The sequence below is a fragment of the Alligator mississippiensis genome, chromosome 9, assembly GCF_030867095.1.
Source record: "Alligator mississippiensis isolate rAllMis1 chromosome 9, rAllMis1, whole genome shotgun sequence".
NCBI classification, from domain to species: domain Eukaryota; kingdom Metazoa; phylum Chordata; order Crocodylia; family Alligatoridae; genus Alligator; species Alligator mississippiensis.
Window position 1 is genome coordinate 41509086 of NC_081832.1, and position 11656 is coordinate 41520741.

Here is an 11656-nt window from a genome sequence, read left to right on the forward strand (position 1 = left end):
TTCTTAACCAATCAGGAATTTATTAAGCCTTTAGCAGTTACAATTCTATTACTGTGGTTAGTCAAAAGCAACACAACATGTTTACCACCCCAAAGCACAATGAACTTGATGTCAGCAGGTGATCAGTCCATGAAGTCTTGTCTGGGATTTCCTGGCTCCTGTGTCTGGAGTCTGCTGTGGGGAACAATTTTCTTGGATCGCTATCAGGTTTTTTTCAGGAGGGGCTCCAAGTGTTTCCTACTTATATACCACACTTATCATACAATTAGCTGAAGCCATTCACTGCAATGCATATTAAGAGGCCTACTCTTAACATATATGCTTAATCTTAACTAAGTTTCCCAATTTTAGATAATTATTTTGCTCTTAGGTGGTGGTCAGTGTCACTGTTGATTGTTTTAATTTTCACAAACCAAATTTGCTTTTTTTGGTTTGTTCAAGTCTTTTGACTTTTGTCATGCAGAAAAGATATCTTGAGACTTCTTTATTTTTGTCAAGAAGGGATCATGGTCAAAGTAACTCCCCCATGTCATCTTTTGTTGCAGCTTTTCAGCTCAGTTGAAACCAAGGCTAAATTTCTCAGCTCAGAGACTCAGACTCAGCAAAGTTAAGAGAAGGAAAACCCAGACCCACAGACCTCTGGGTTCCAAGAAGTGTGAGTAGTTCCTACTGTGATTAGTGACTTCAGACATAGTATGAGGAGACTTCCAATTGGTTGTTTATGTCATAACACAGGAGAGGTGATTGCAGATGCTTCTGGAACAATTTTTTATTTTCTATACTAGTATTAAAATTCAGGACAGTTATTATTCTAACTAAACCTACAACCTCATCCATATCCTGAAATTACAGGTAAGAGAAAATTTGTTTGACTTTTCTAGAAGCAGTCTTTGGTCCATTGAAGTCCTCAGTATCATATTTACTTTGTTTTTTTAAACTAAAACTTCTATTAAACCATGAATACTATGGGTTATAACCACAGAGTGACAGAGGTCATTAAAGATTTAACACAAAGGGGAGCTTCTTTTCAGAGACTTTGGTTTAAGCATCTTCAGTTCTTGCCTTTCCCTCAAACCAGGCAGTCTTCTGTAAATTTCTCTTGTCCATGTCATCTTACAGTAGATATTTTTTCAGGGAACCTTGGTAAGAGTAAGAAAAAAACCCACTTTGAAGTATAAAATGGGTTAGGTTTTGGGCAGTCACTAAATATTTCCAGACAATCATAGTTAAAATATGTTTTCTGTAGCTTTGTAATGCTCCATATGTTCCATTTTATATGTCTTAAGGAGAACAGATGTGTCCTAATATCCATTTCTCGGGAAGTATAATGTCCTAACGGGTTGCTTTCCTATTTTAGAACAATTTAAGCATATTACATTTATAACTATTTGTAAAAATAAAGTTTTAAACATAAAGAAACGTTCTTTCAATCTCAAGTGTCTCTGGAACTCCTGCGGGGTTTAAAGGCATAGTTGGTCTGGCAAAGAGACTCAGAATGAGCCCGTAGCACATATAGGCATGTACAGTGAGGCAGTCGGTGGGAAGAATATGGCCTTGGATGGAGTACAGGAAGGACACAAATATAGAAGTGAGAAAGAGGAAGGCACAGGGAAGGGCTGGGAAAGGCAATGTTCTCTGAGTGCTGAAAACTAAACAAACAAGATTTCCTAGTAATATATAATTTAGCCCCTTAAATCTTCCTTAAAAAAAAATCTTCATTACTATTCATTATCCCCTACCTATGGGGCAAGAATAACTCTTCCTACAACAGCCACTTCCAATGAAAGAAGTCTACAACGTTTATGTAAATAACTAACTCTGGAGCCTGCCTGTATCATCTCGTTAATTTAACGTTTAGCTTTCACACTAGTAATCAGGCCAGAAATAATATGACAAAGCTTGGCTTGACCCCTTCCCGGAAAAAAAGACACTAATAAAAGGTATGGATGTATTGCCACAAACGCCCGCTAATTATTTTCCTTATAAAGTGGCTACACAAGGCACCATTAATATCGGAATATTTAACATTGTTTATTTTAGGAATTGGAAACTCTCAGGTACCCGCCACAGCTGTTCAATGAAGATATTAAAATTAATCTAAAGGGAAACACCGTTTCATTTCCAAGAATAAGTAGCTATGTTCACTTTAAAGGAAACAGTATTTTGAACACTAATACAAATTCTTTTCGATATCTTACAGTCTTTGGAGCTGAATTGAAAAGATGGTGACGTACTGATAGAGAATGAACGGCGGAGGAGCCCACTCAGCCCTTACCTGATCGGCGCCTTCCAAGTCGGCGGGCGCATGAGAGTCGGTGAGAAGATCCCGCTCCTTCCCGGAGCCCGTCACGACGCAGCCCCCCTGCTGCGGAGGGCAGGGCACGAGGGGCCTCAGAAACCGGAAGTCGCTGCTCCCCGACCCCGTGCTCAAGCACACTTCGTACCGGTAACTCCTGGACAGGGTGCCGGTCCCCGACACATCCACCCAGTCTCTCGGCAAGTTGCCGTCGCCATACAACGTGCCGGGAGCACTGGTGTACTGCTCCCCGCCCCCTCTCCTCCGGCACACCTTGACCAGGACAAATGTCACGACGGAGAGCAGGAAGAGGAAGGACACGAGGCACAGGGAGACGGTTAGGTACATGGTTAAAGCGCCTGTGTCGGCCCCTTCGGCGGCGGCGGCGGCGGCATCAGCGGACTGCAGGTAGGCGTCGGAAAAGCCGTCCACGAGCAGGATGTTGAGGGTGGCGGAGGAGGACAGGGGCGACTCCCCGCTGTCCCTGACGAGCACAATGAGCCTGTGCTTCACCGTGTCGCGCTCCGTCAGCGGCCGGCTCGTCCTGACTTCGCCGCTGTGCAGCGCCACGGCGAAGAGCCCCGGCTCCGTGGCGCGGAGCAGCTGGTAGGACAGCCAGGCGTTCTGCCCCGCGTCCGCGTCCACCGCCACCACCTTGGTCACCAGGTAGCCCGGCTCGGCCGAGCGCGGCACCAGCTCGCTCCACGCCGCCGTGCTGTTCTGCAGCGGGTGCAGCACGAAGGGCGCGTTGTCGTTCTCGTCCAGCACCACGACGCGCACCACGGCCTCGGAGCTGAGCGCCGGGGACCCGGCGTCCGTCGCTCTCACGCCCACCTCCAGCTGCCTCGTCTGCTCGTAGTCCAGGGAGCGCAGCGCGTACACGCTGCCGTCGGCCGAGTTCACCGCCACGTAGGCGAGCACGGGCAGGGCCCCGGCGCCGGCGCCGGCGGGCACGAGCGAGTAGGTCACTCGGGCGTTGTGCTCCGCGTCCGCGTCGGCGGCGCGCACTGTGCCGATGGCCGTGCCGGGCGCCGTGTTCTCCCGCACGTGCATGGTGTAGGCCGCCTGGCTGAACACGGGCGCGTTGTCGTTGATGTCGGACACTCTCACCCTGATCCTCTGCTCGGCGGACAGGCTGGGGGCGCCCTGGTCCCGCGCCACGATCGTGATGTTGTACTCCGACACGCTCTCGCGGTCCAGCGCCCGCTCCGTGACCAGCGCGTACGAGTCCCGGAACGTCGCCTTCAGGGAGAAGGGCAGCGCGTCCTCTATGGAGCAGGCTGCCCTCCCGTTGTCCCCGGAGTCGCGGTCCCTGACGCTGAGCAGGGCCACCACCGTCTCGGGGGGCGCGTCCTCGGGGATGGGGCTGATGAGGGATGTCAGGGTCACCTCTGGCGCGTTGTCGTTCACATCCACCACCTCCACCAGGACTTTGCAGTGCGCCGACAGCCCCCCGCCGTCCGTGGCCTGGATGTACAGCTCGTAGGTCTCCCTCGTTTCGAAATCCAGTTCTTCCAGAAGCCGAATTTCTCCTGAGACTGTGTTGATATGGAACACTTTACTGCTTTCCTTGGATTTCTGGCTGAAGGAGTAGGAGATTTCCCCGTTGCTTCCCTCGTCCAAGTCAGTGGCAGAAACAGCCAGAACGAGGAAGTCTCTGGGGCTGTTTTCCGGTACCTGCGCTTTGAAAGTGGCCCGGGAAAAGACAGGCAGGTTGTCATTGATATCGAGGACGATGACGCGGATTTGCGCAGTGCCGGACCTCGGTGGGGAGCCGCCGTCCAGGGCAGTGAGTAGCAAACTCAGCTCTGGCTGTTGCTCTCGGTCCAGGGCTTGGTCCAGCACTAGGTCCGCAGATGTCGTGCCGTCGCTCTGTTCCTCCATATGTATATGGAAATGCACATTGGAGCTAAGGCTGTAGCTTTGGAGGCTGTTGTTTCCCACATCCAAATCCTGAGCGCTCTCCAGGGGAAACCGTGACCCAGCAGGGGTCGTTTCGGGAATTGTGAGGACTTGTTCTTCTTCCGAGAAAACTGGGGAATGATCGTTTATGTCAGTGACCCGCACCTCGGCCCGGTACGACTGCAAGGGATTCTCCAGCACTAGCTCAAAGCGAACAAGGCAGGGCTCCGTCTGCCCGCACAGTTCCTCTCGGTCCAGTTTCTCTTTGATAAGCAAGTCCCCAGTCTTGCCATTCAGCTGGAAATGCCGGCTCGCGGCGTCCGACACCAGGCGGGCCCTGCGAGCAGACAGGCTCCTGGGCTCCAGCCCCACATCCTTTGCCACATTAGCCACGAAGGACCCGCTCTCCATTTCCTCCGGCACCGAGTACCGCACCGTCTCCGAGCCGATCGCCCCCACGCACAGGAGCAGAAGGAGAGACGCGGCTTGCCTGCTCCGCTTTGTTCTGCTCCCGGTGTCCGCCATTGTGTCTGCAGGAGGCGGCGCGGGTCGATCCGGAAGAAATATCGCTAGTCCCGATTCATCCCACCAGCCCGATCTGCTAAGGGTTAGCTTGAGCTGCCAGAGGGTGAGTTGTGCCGATGTCTCCTGTGATATTCTCAAAGGCAAGAGACGAGACAGCCGCTCTGCTTCTCCCGGTTCCTAGAGACAGTGATTTCCTGCCGGAGAGCCGGACCTTCAGCAGCTGCAAGTCACGCTTTCCTCGTATTAGTCAACAGCGCCACCAAGCGACAGGACGTTATGCTCGTTGCTCTTTGATTTTTAAAAAGTGTGTAAAAGAATCTATTTTAAAGCATAATGGTCACGGGACAGCTACCTAAACCAAACTATGCGTGTTTGTACCTACATTGTTATATGTGTCTGAATAAGAAATAGATTGAAGCGACAGGGTTAATTTATTTAGCCGTTACGTCATGAATATTTGGGGTCTATTATGACGTGTTAATGAGAAAATTGGAAGAAATAACGCAAAATTGAACTCCGATATATCTTTTAGATTTCGATTTTAGGAATTATTTTGAATCCAATCGACTCCATTACCTTTTTAGAGGTTTCCCAGCAAAAGAACTCCTGACGGAAAATATTTATCCAGTGGATCCTCTATCTGTATCGATGTGAAAGTTTATAACAGGCAGTATAATCATAATTTGACTCGATTTCCTTATTTTCGTTGTTGTTATGATTAAACGTGTTTTAGAAATGAAAATTTTATCCATAAATTAGATTTAATACCTTGTTTCGAAAATCTGGATAGTTTTTTTCTCTTTGACATCCCTGTCAGAACCATACCTTTTTGGAAGAAGCACAGAATATGCAACTTATGTTCTTACTTGTTGGTATATTTCTATACAACAGAGGACATATGTAATGTATGTAATGTGAGTTTCAAGAAAAAATGCATATAGTAGAAGACTATTTTCTGGAGTAAATTTTCGACTTGTTTTCCTCAGGTCAGGTCTGCCCCTGTTTATCTTCCATATAAAAGTGTTGCCTCTATGTAGGGCTCCACTTTCCATACGTCTGAGCTCTCTCTCCTCCCTGTGTGTGATATCCATTATCGCACAGTCATTCTTTAACCAAGATCCAAATACTTGTACTACATCATTGGGTCTGATTTTGGGTTTCGGCTAAAATGTCAACATAAGCCTGACTACATAAAGAGGGATGCTTCCGCCAAAGTCAGTTTGCTGAGGAGTCTCAGAGCCTGCATCCAATACCCGCTTAGATCTCCAAAATCCATCCCAACACAATAGGAGATGGTGATGTTAAAGCTACAACGTCTACTCCATCTCATCGTTCTGACACTGAGCTTTCTGATGTTTAATTTGATTAATAGTTTTCCGAAATAAAGGGCAGAATACACGGAGAAGTCACTGTTTCAGAAGAACAGGAGGAGAAACCCCGACACAGTAAGCTGCTCTGTCTCCTCTACCTCCCTAACTGGTAGAAGTGGAGCAGGATTCGCCGGAGCCTGTCGGAGAGCCGAAAGCTTTGCTGAGAGACAGGGCTAATTAAGAGCGGTTATAATAATTTAGCATGGGGGAGGAAGAACCCACAGTAGCAGATGCCTTTGAGCATCATAGGATGAGGTGTAGATACATGAACTGCCCAAAACATTGCTTGAAATATCAGGTTTCTGCCTTCAGCTCTGCTGTCAGGAATCATGGGATTCTCCCATTCTTGGACCAAGCCTCCTGGGCAGTACTCTGCTCAAATCATTAGCTTTCTGGGCATGCTATCTGCTGTTCTTCCTTTTGCATGTGTGACCAGCAATAAATCTAGTGGCCACCAGACTGCCTTCTGAAACGGAAATACAGTTTGATTTCTACAGTAGGAAGAAAAACACTTAATGTACACCTTATCCCAAACAGCCCTCTTCATTCTAAGTCAGGTGTAGGTTTCAATCGGTTTTCCCAGAATGGATCCCAAACCACTACTGTCTTGAGGGAAACAATTGTTCTTTTCTTCCTGAATTCCGGTTTTTGTTTTTTCTTTTTTTTTCCCCTAATTTGTCTTTTCTTGTCGTATCTTGTCTTTTCTACTTCCTGCACTTTTGACATCGTTTCCCTCAATAGTTTATCAAGGTCCAAAGGAAGTTTAGCCATGTTCCTCAGTGAGCTACTCTTCCATTGCTCTTTACGAGCTCTCCTATATCTGCTGGAAGTAGCTCCTCAATATGTAGTCATTCTTTCCACTTACCTTTTCTCCTTTCACTAAGTGAAGGTATGAACACAGAAAGCATCCTGTAGGTAATGTAGTCTAACCGACTTTCCTAGTCAAATATTATAAATATCTGTTTACTAAAAAATCTAACCTAGTAAATTAGAGTCTGAAAAATCTAACCTAGTAAAACTACTGTCAAACTTGATGCAACAAATGACAAAAAACAGTATCCGGCCACATGTAAAGCAGGGAGGTCATGGCAGTCCATGTCCTAATTTGGAAGAGTTTGTGACTAAGCAATCAAGATATCCCAGGTAAATGGCCACTCCCTGGGAATAGAGAAAGGCAATCCACAATCGAACTCCACCCTCTGCCCCCCCCCCTTCCCGCAGGGCCAATATAACCATGGGGTAACCTCCCCCCCCCCTTCAGTTTGGGGATTGGTTTTACACCGAGTGGAAGGGCAAGGAACCTCCTACATTATTTCCCAGCAGGAGCAGTGGCACACCCCTGTAAAAATCCCCAGCCTTGGGGAGACACCCAGTGTCTCTGAGAAAGTCCTAAAGACTCTTAGACATGTTGAAGAAAAGTGGGGGTTATATGCGTTTGTGGTAGGGGTGGAATTCCCTCCCAACCCCATGCAGCAATAAACAGAACCCAGAAGCAAAGGTAATATCCTTAGTGAGGCATCTGCATGGCTACGCTTAAACCATCCCCAACCAGTAGCTATCCACCCTCTTCCTGAACACCCCAGGGATAGAGACTGCACAGCTTCCCTAGGGAATCTCTTTCACTGTCTCACTGTTCTAGCACTGATGTTTTTCCTGATATCCAATCTAAACTGACTATGCTGCAACTTCAGGTCATTGGATCATGTCCCAGTCTCTGCAGCAATACAGGAAAGGTTTTCTTCCTTTTCTTTATGGCAACTCTTCAAATACTTGAAGCCTGTTATCATGTCCCTACTAAAATGCTCTTTTGCACACACTGTGTGTGCCTCGCTCTTTCAGACTCTCTTCTTATGACTTGATTTAAAAGTTCTGTCTAATCGTTGGGGCTCACTGTTGGACCCTGTCTAACTTTTCCACATCCTTTTTGAAATCTGCCGTCCAAAACTCCACACAGTACTTTAGATGACACCTAACCAGGGCCAAGAGGAGAGGTACTAACATGTCCCATGTTTTGCACCTAATGCTTCTATTGATGAATCCAACTTTCTCTGCACTCATGCCGATGCCTTGCAGGTGTCATCCCTTAAAAATGTGGGTGGACACTTAGGTCCGATCTGATATCAGGCCACCTCAAGTTTGTATTTCTATTTTTTATAAATCGTCCCAAGGTATAGCTTTGCATTTTTTGGTATAGACCTTTTTCCTGTTGACTCTCTCCCAGCAGTCCAACCTGTTGAGATTTTTCTGTTATTAAAACAGGAAATTCAGGACCACTTCAGTCCTTACAACTAATGATTAAAAGCAGTAAGTCATACAAAGTGATTCAATTAGAGACAAAGACACTTCTATAGCCATATTTGATGTATTATGCTATTCTTCCTCCTGTCCCTTCACTGAAGAAACAAACTGCACATTGACATATGAAAACCCTGTTGTAACCACGTTGGGGCTCTGGGAGTGACTGTGATGCCCCCTGGAGCTCAACCCTTGCCCTGCTCCAGCTCTAGAGTGCCCTCCACTTCTTACTCAGCTGCCACACCTTGATGTAATTGTTTGATTGGAAAGGAGGCTGCCTCATGGGTCATAGTCTGAACCCCAGTACCTCTGTGGCAGGCTTGCTGGCAGGTATATGGAGGGCACAGAATGAGAATCCATCATTGAAAGAGATGCCATTTCCTATCAGCTCATGGAAGGACTCTACAGAAGACACCCGCACAGAGATGCTCCTTGCAATGTTACTCATGGGCAGGAAGCAGTTCACTCACTATACAATATGCACAAAATGCTGAAATTGCTTAATGCCAGTTCCCTGTGTTTTGTGGAGAAGACACCTAGAGCAGGGTAAATGATCAAAGACCAGGCTCCCAATCAGGTGTGAATCTAGGATGAAAATAAACTGAAAATAAACTGAAAATAACTAAAGACATTCTCACAGGGTGAGAAATTGAAAGCATTTCTGAACTACCTGTCATAGTTCTACCCAATGGAAGCTGCATGACTGTCACTTGTTTTTGAGTATGAGCACTACTGATACTGGACATCAGTTTCTGCATGTGGGGTTCAGAAGACATTCCAGGGCAAGTTGGTGTCTACATTCCCTCCTACTGTTGGCCAAGGTGACACAATGATGTTCTGATGCTCTTTGTGCTTCATTCATAGCCAAGTGCCAAGCTCACCTGTCATGGGCTATATCCTGCCAGGCCGTTAAGTCCAGCCCGGTAGAAGGTATGTGCTGCTAAATGCAGTCCCTGTAGTTGAGTCAAGGATGTGTATTTCTCCTTGATGCCATGGCAGGGGGTTGGACTTGATGATCTGCTCAAGTCCCTTCCAACCCTGCCAACTATGAAACTAAGGTTGGGACAGCCAGCCTTCCCACTGCCTTTTTCAAATTCACTGAACAAAACTCTCTTAGCCAGTCGATTGTTGTCAATGTGTATGATGTGGCCACCTAGGTCATTTGCCTCTATGGCTTCCACACTTGGCATAGCTGCCAGTCATGGGACTTCATTGTTGTTGGTTTTGTCAGACCATTTAATACTCATTATACTGCATAGGTGGCATAGTTGCCAGCAGTTAAGTTTTAGGATATGGCAAAAATAAAGAGACAAGGTCTCTAATGAGTATAGAAGACAAGGAAGCAATACAGCTCTGTAAACTTGGCATTTTGTAGACACTTTAACCTCTCCATCTTGTCCTAGCCATTTTTGTAGGTGTCTGAAAGCTGAGGCACCTGACTGTAAACATTTTGAAAGTTCTTTGTCAATGCTGGTGTCATCAGTAGTTGTGCTACCTATGACATTGTTTAATTGGCTGTCACTCAATTTTATTTTTGGTGGTGATGGAGGTAATAGGTTTCTGCCATAAGATGGCTAGTACACGACTTTGGTTTTCTTTCCATTAATACAGAGGCCCAAAAGGGTTGCAGCATAAGCAAAGGAATTCAGTGAATGTTGCAGATCATTCTCAGAATGGTCATTAGCATCCAGTCATTCCTTTCATTCACTTGGTTGGGATTTGCTGTTTGCCTTGAATCAGAAGAGGTTTAGAATTCTTCAGTTAAATCATGGTGTTAAGGTGACACCAGTAGTGGTAGTACATGCAGTGACTTCTAGCACTCCATCCAAGAACAGAGTAAATAATGTAGGGGCAAATACACAGCCATGTTTAAGCCCATTGGTTACAGGAAAGGCATCAGATGAGTTGGCACGCACTGATATATGGGCCTGCATGTTGTTATGGAAGCAGTGTATGAGGCTAATTAATTTGTCTGGGCACCTGAACTTTACAAGAAAGGCACCAGAGAGCACAGCATCCAAATACAATGTTCGGGGGCATTTGTTGTTCTCCAGCTTTCCCCTGTAACTGGCGTAGGGTAAACATCATGTCAGCAGTGCTGCACGATGACTGAAAACTGCACTGGGATTCAGGGAATACATCCTGGAGCCTTCTCAGCAACAGCTTACCAAGGGGCTACCAGCAATGAAAAGGAGTAAAGTGCATTATAGTTGCCACCTTCATGTCTGTTTCGTTTGCACTTCTAGATAGTTACAGTTTTGGTATCTTCAAAATCCTCAGGTAAAGACTGGGTTTCCCAGCAGAAAGTAAATTGGTCTAGCAAAGCTTTGTGAAGTTTAGGACTACCATATTTAAGAACTTCAGTTAGAATTTCATAAGCTTCAGCTGCCTTTCCATTTGTCATTTCCAAAAGCACGTTCTTAATCTCCTCCAGAGTTGCAGGACGTTTGAGTTCATATTGAACTGGTCTTTGCTTGATTCAGTCTACTATTTGACCATTTGTGTTTGACTCATGATTGAGGAGGGTGGCAAAATGTTCTTCCTAGCTTTCTAATACCATACTGTGCTCAGTCAAGAGGGTGGTACTGTCAGGGGGCAGGATTGGACAGGTATTGGCTCTTTGTGGTTCATAAATGGGTTTTAACTCCTGAAAAAAAACCAAACTTGAATGTTATTTATATAAGCAACAGCTTGTAGTTCTCTTGCTTTGTTTCTCTACCAAGTGTCCTCCACAGCTTTTTCTGAACTTCAAATTTTGATTTCTTGAAGGCTTCTGCAGCCCCAAGAGAGGAGAGGTTGTTCGGTATAAGTTGGTGCATAGCTGGATGGGTCACATGGAGTGTTTGAATATTGTTGTCATTTGCATCAAACCTGTCCACATTCATTGTTTTGGGACAACCAAGACTTTGTTAGGTGTTGATTGCAGTGAAGTTTGAAAGGCATGCCACCTTTCATCGACAGTTCAGCTTGCTCTTCCATTAACTCAATTTGATGATTCAGCATGAATGCAAGTTGCTGAGTTCTCCTCTCTTCTGTGCAATGTCTCAACAAATCGACATGTCAGTTTGGTTTTGGAGCATCCTTGGGTCTAGTAGTGTGACTCTTGATGTTCAATTAAGTATGGATAAGCTGGTGATCCACAGAATATTCTGTGCATCACATAGCCCTGGAAATATAAATATCCCTCAGGTAATTGTGACGAGTGATGACATAGTTTTAAAGGTGCCATTGTTTTGAGCAAAGGTGCTGCCAAGAATAGGACCACTTT

The 11656-nt window shown here is 46.1% G+C and overlaps 1 protein-coding gene across 1 annotated transcript; it reads right to left on the minus strand.

Annotated features, from left to right (window-relative positions):
* On the minus strand, positions 1-4937 carry LOC132252463 (protocadherin beta-16-like). The gene is made up of 2 exons (XM_059733372.1): positions 2276-4937; positions 1-1139 (listed from the first exon to the last, which is right to left on the minus strand). Exons 1-2 carry the CDS (start codon positions 4721-4723, stop codon positions 1131-1133), a joined length of 2457 nt encoding a protein of 818 aa, XP_059589355.1. The 5' UTR covers positions 4724-4937; the 3' UTR covers positions 1-1130.
* Between the last annotated feature and the right edge of the window lie 6719 nt (positions 4938-11656).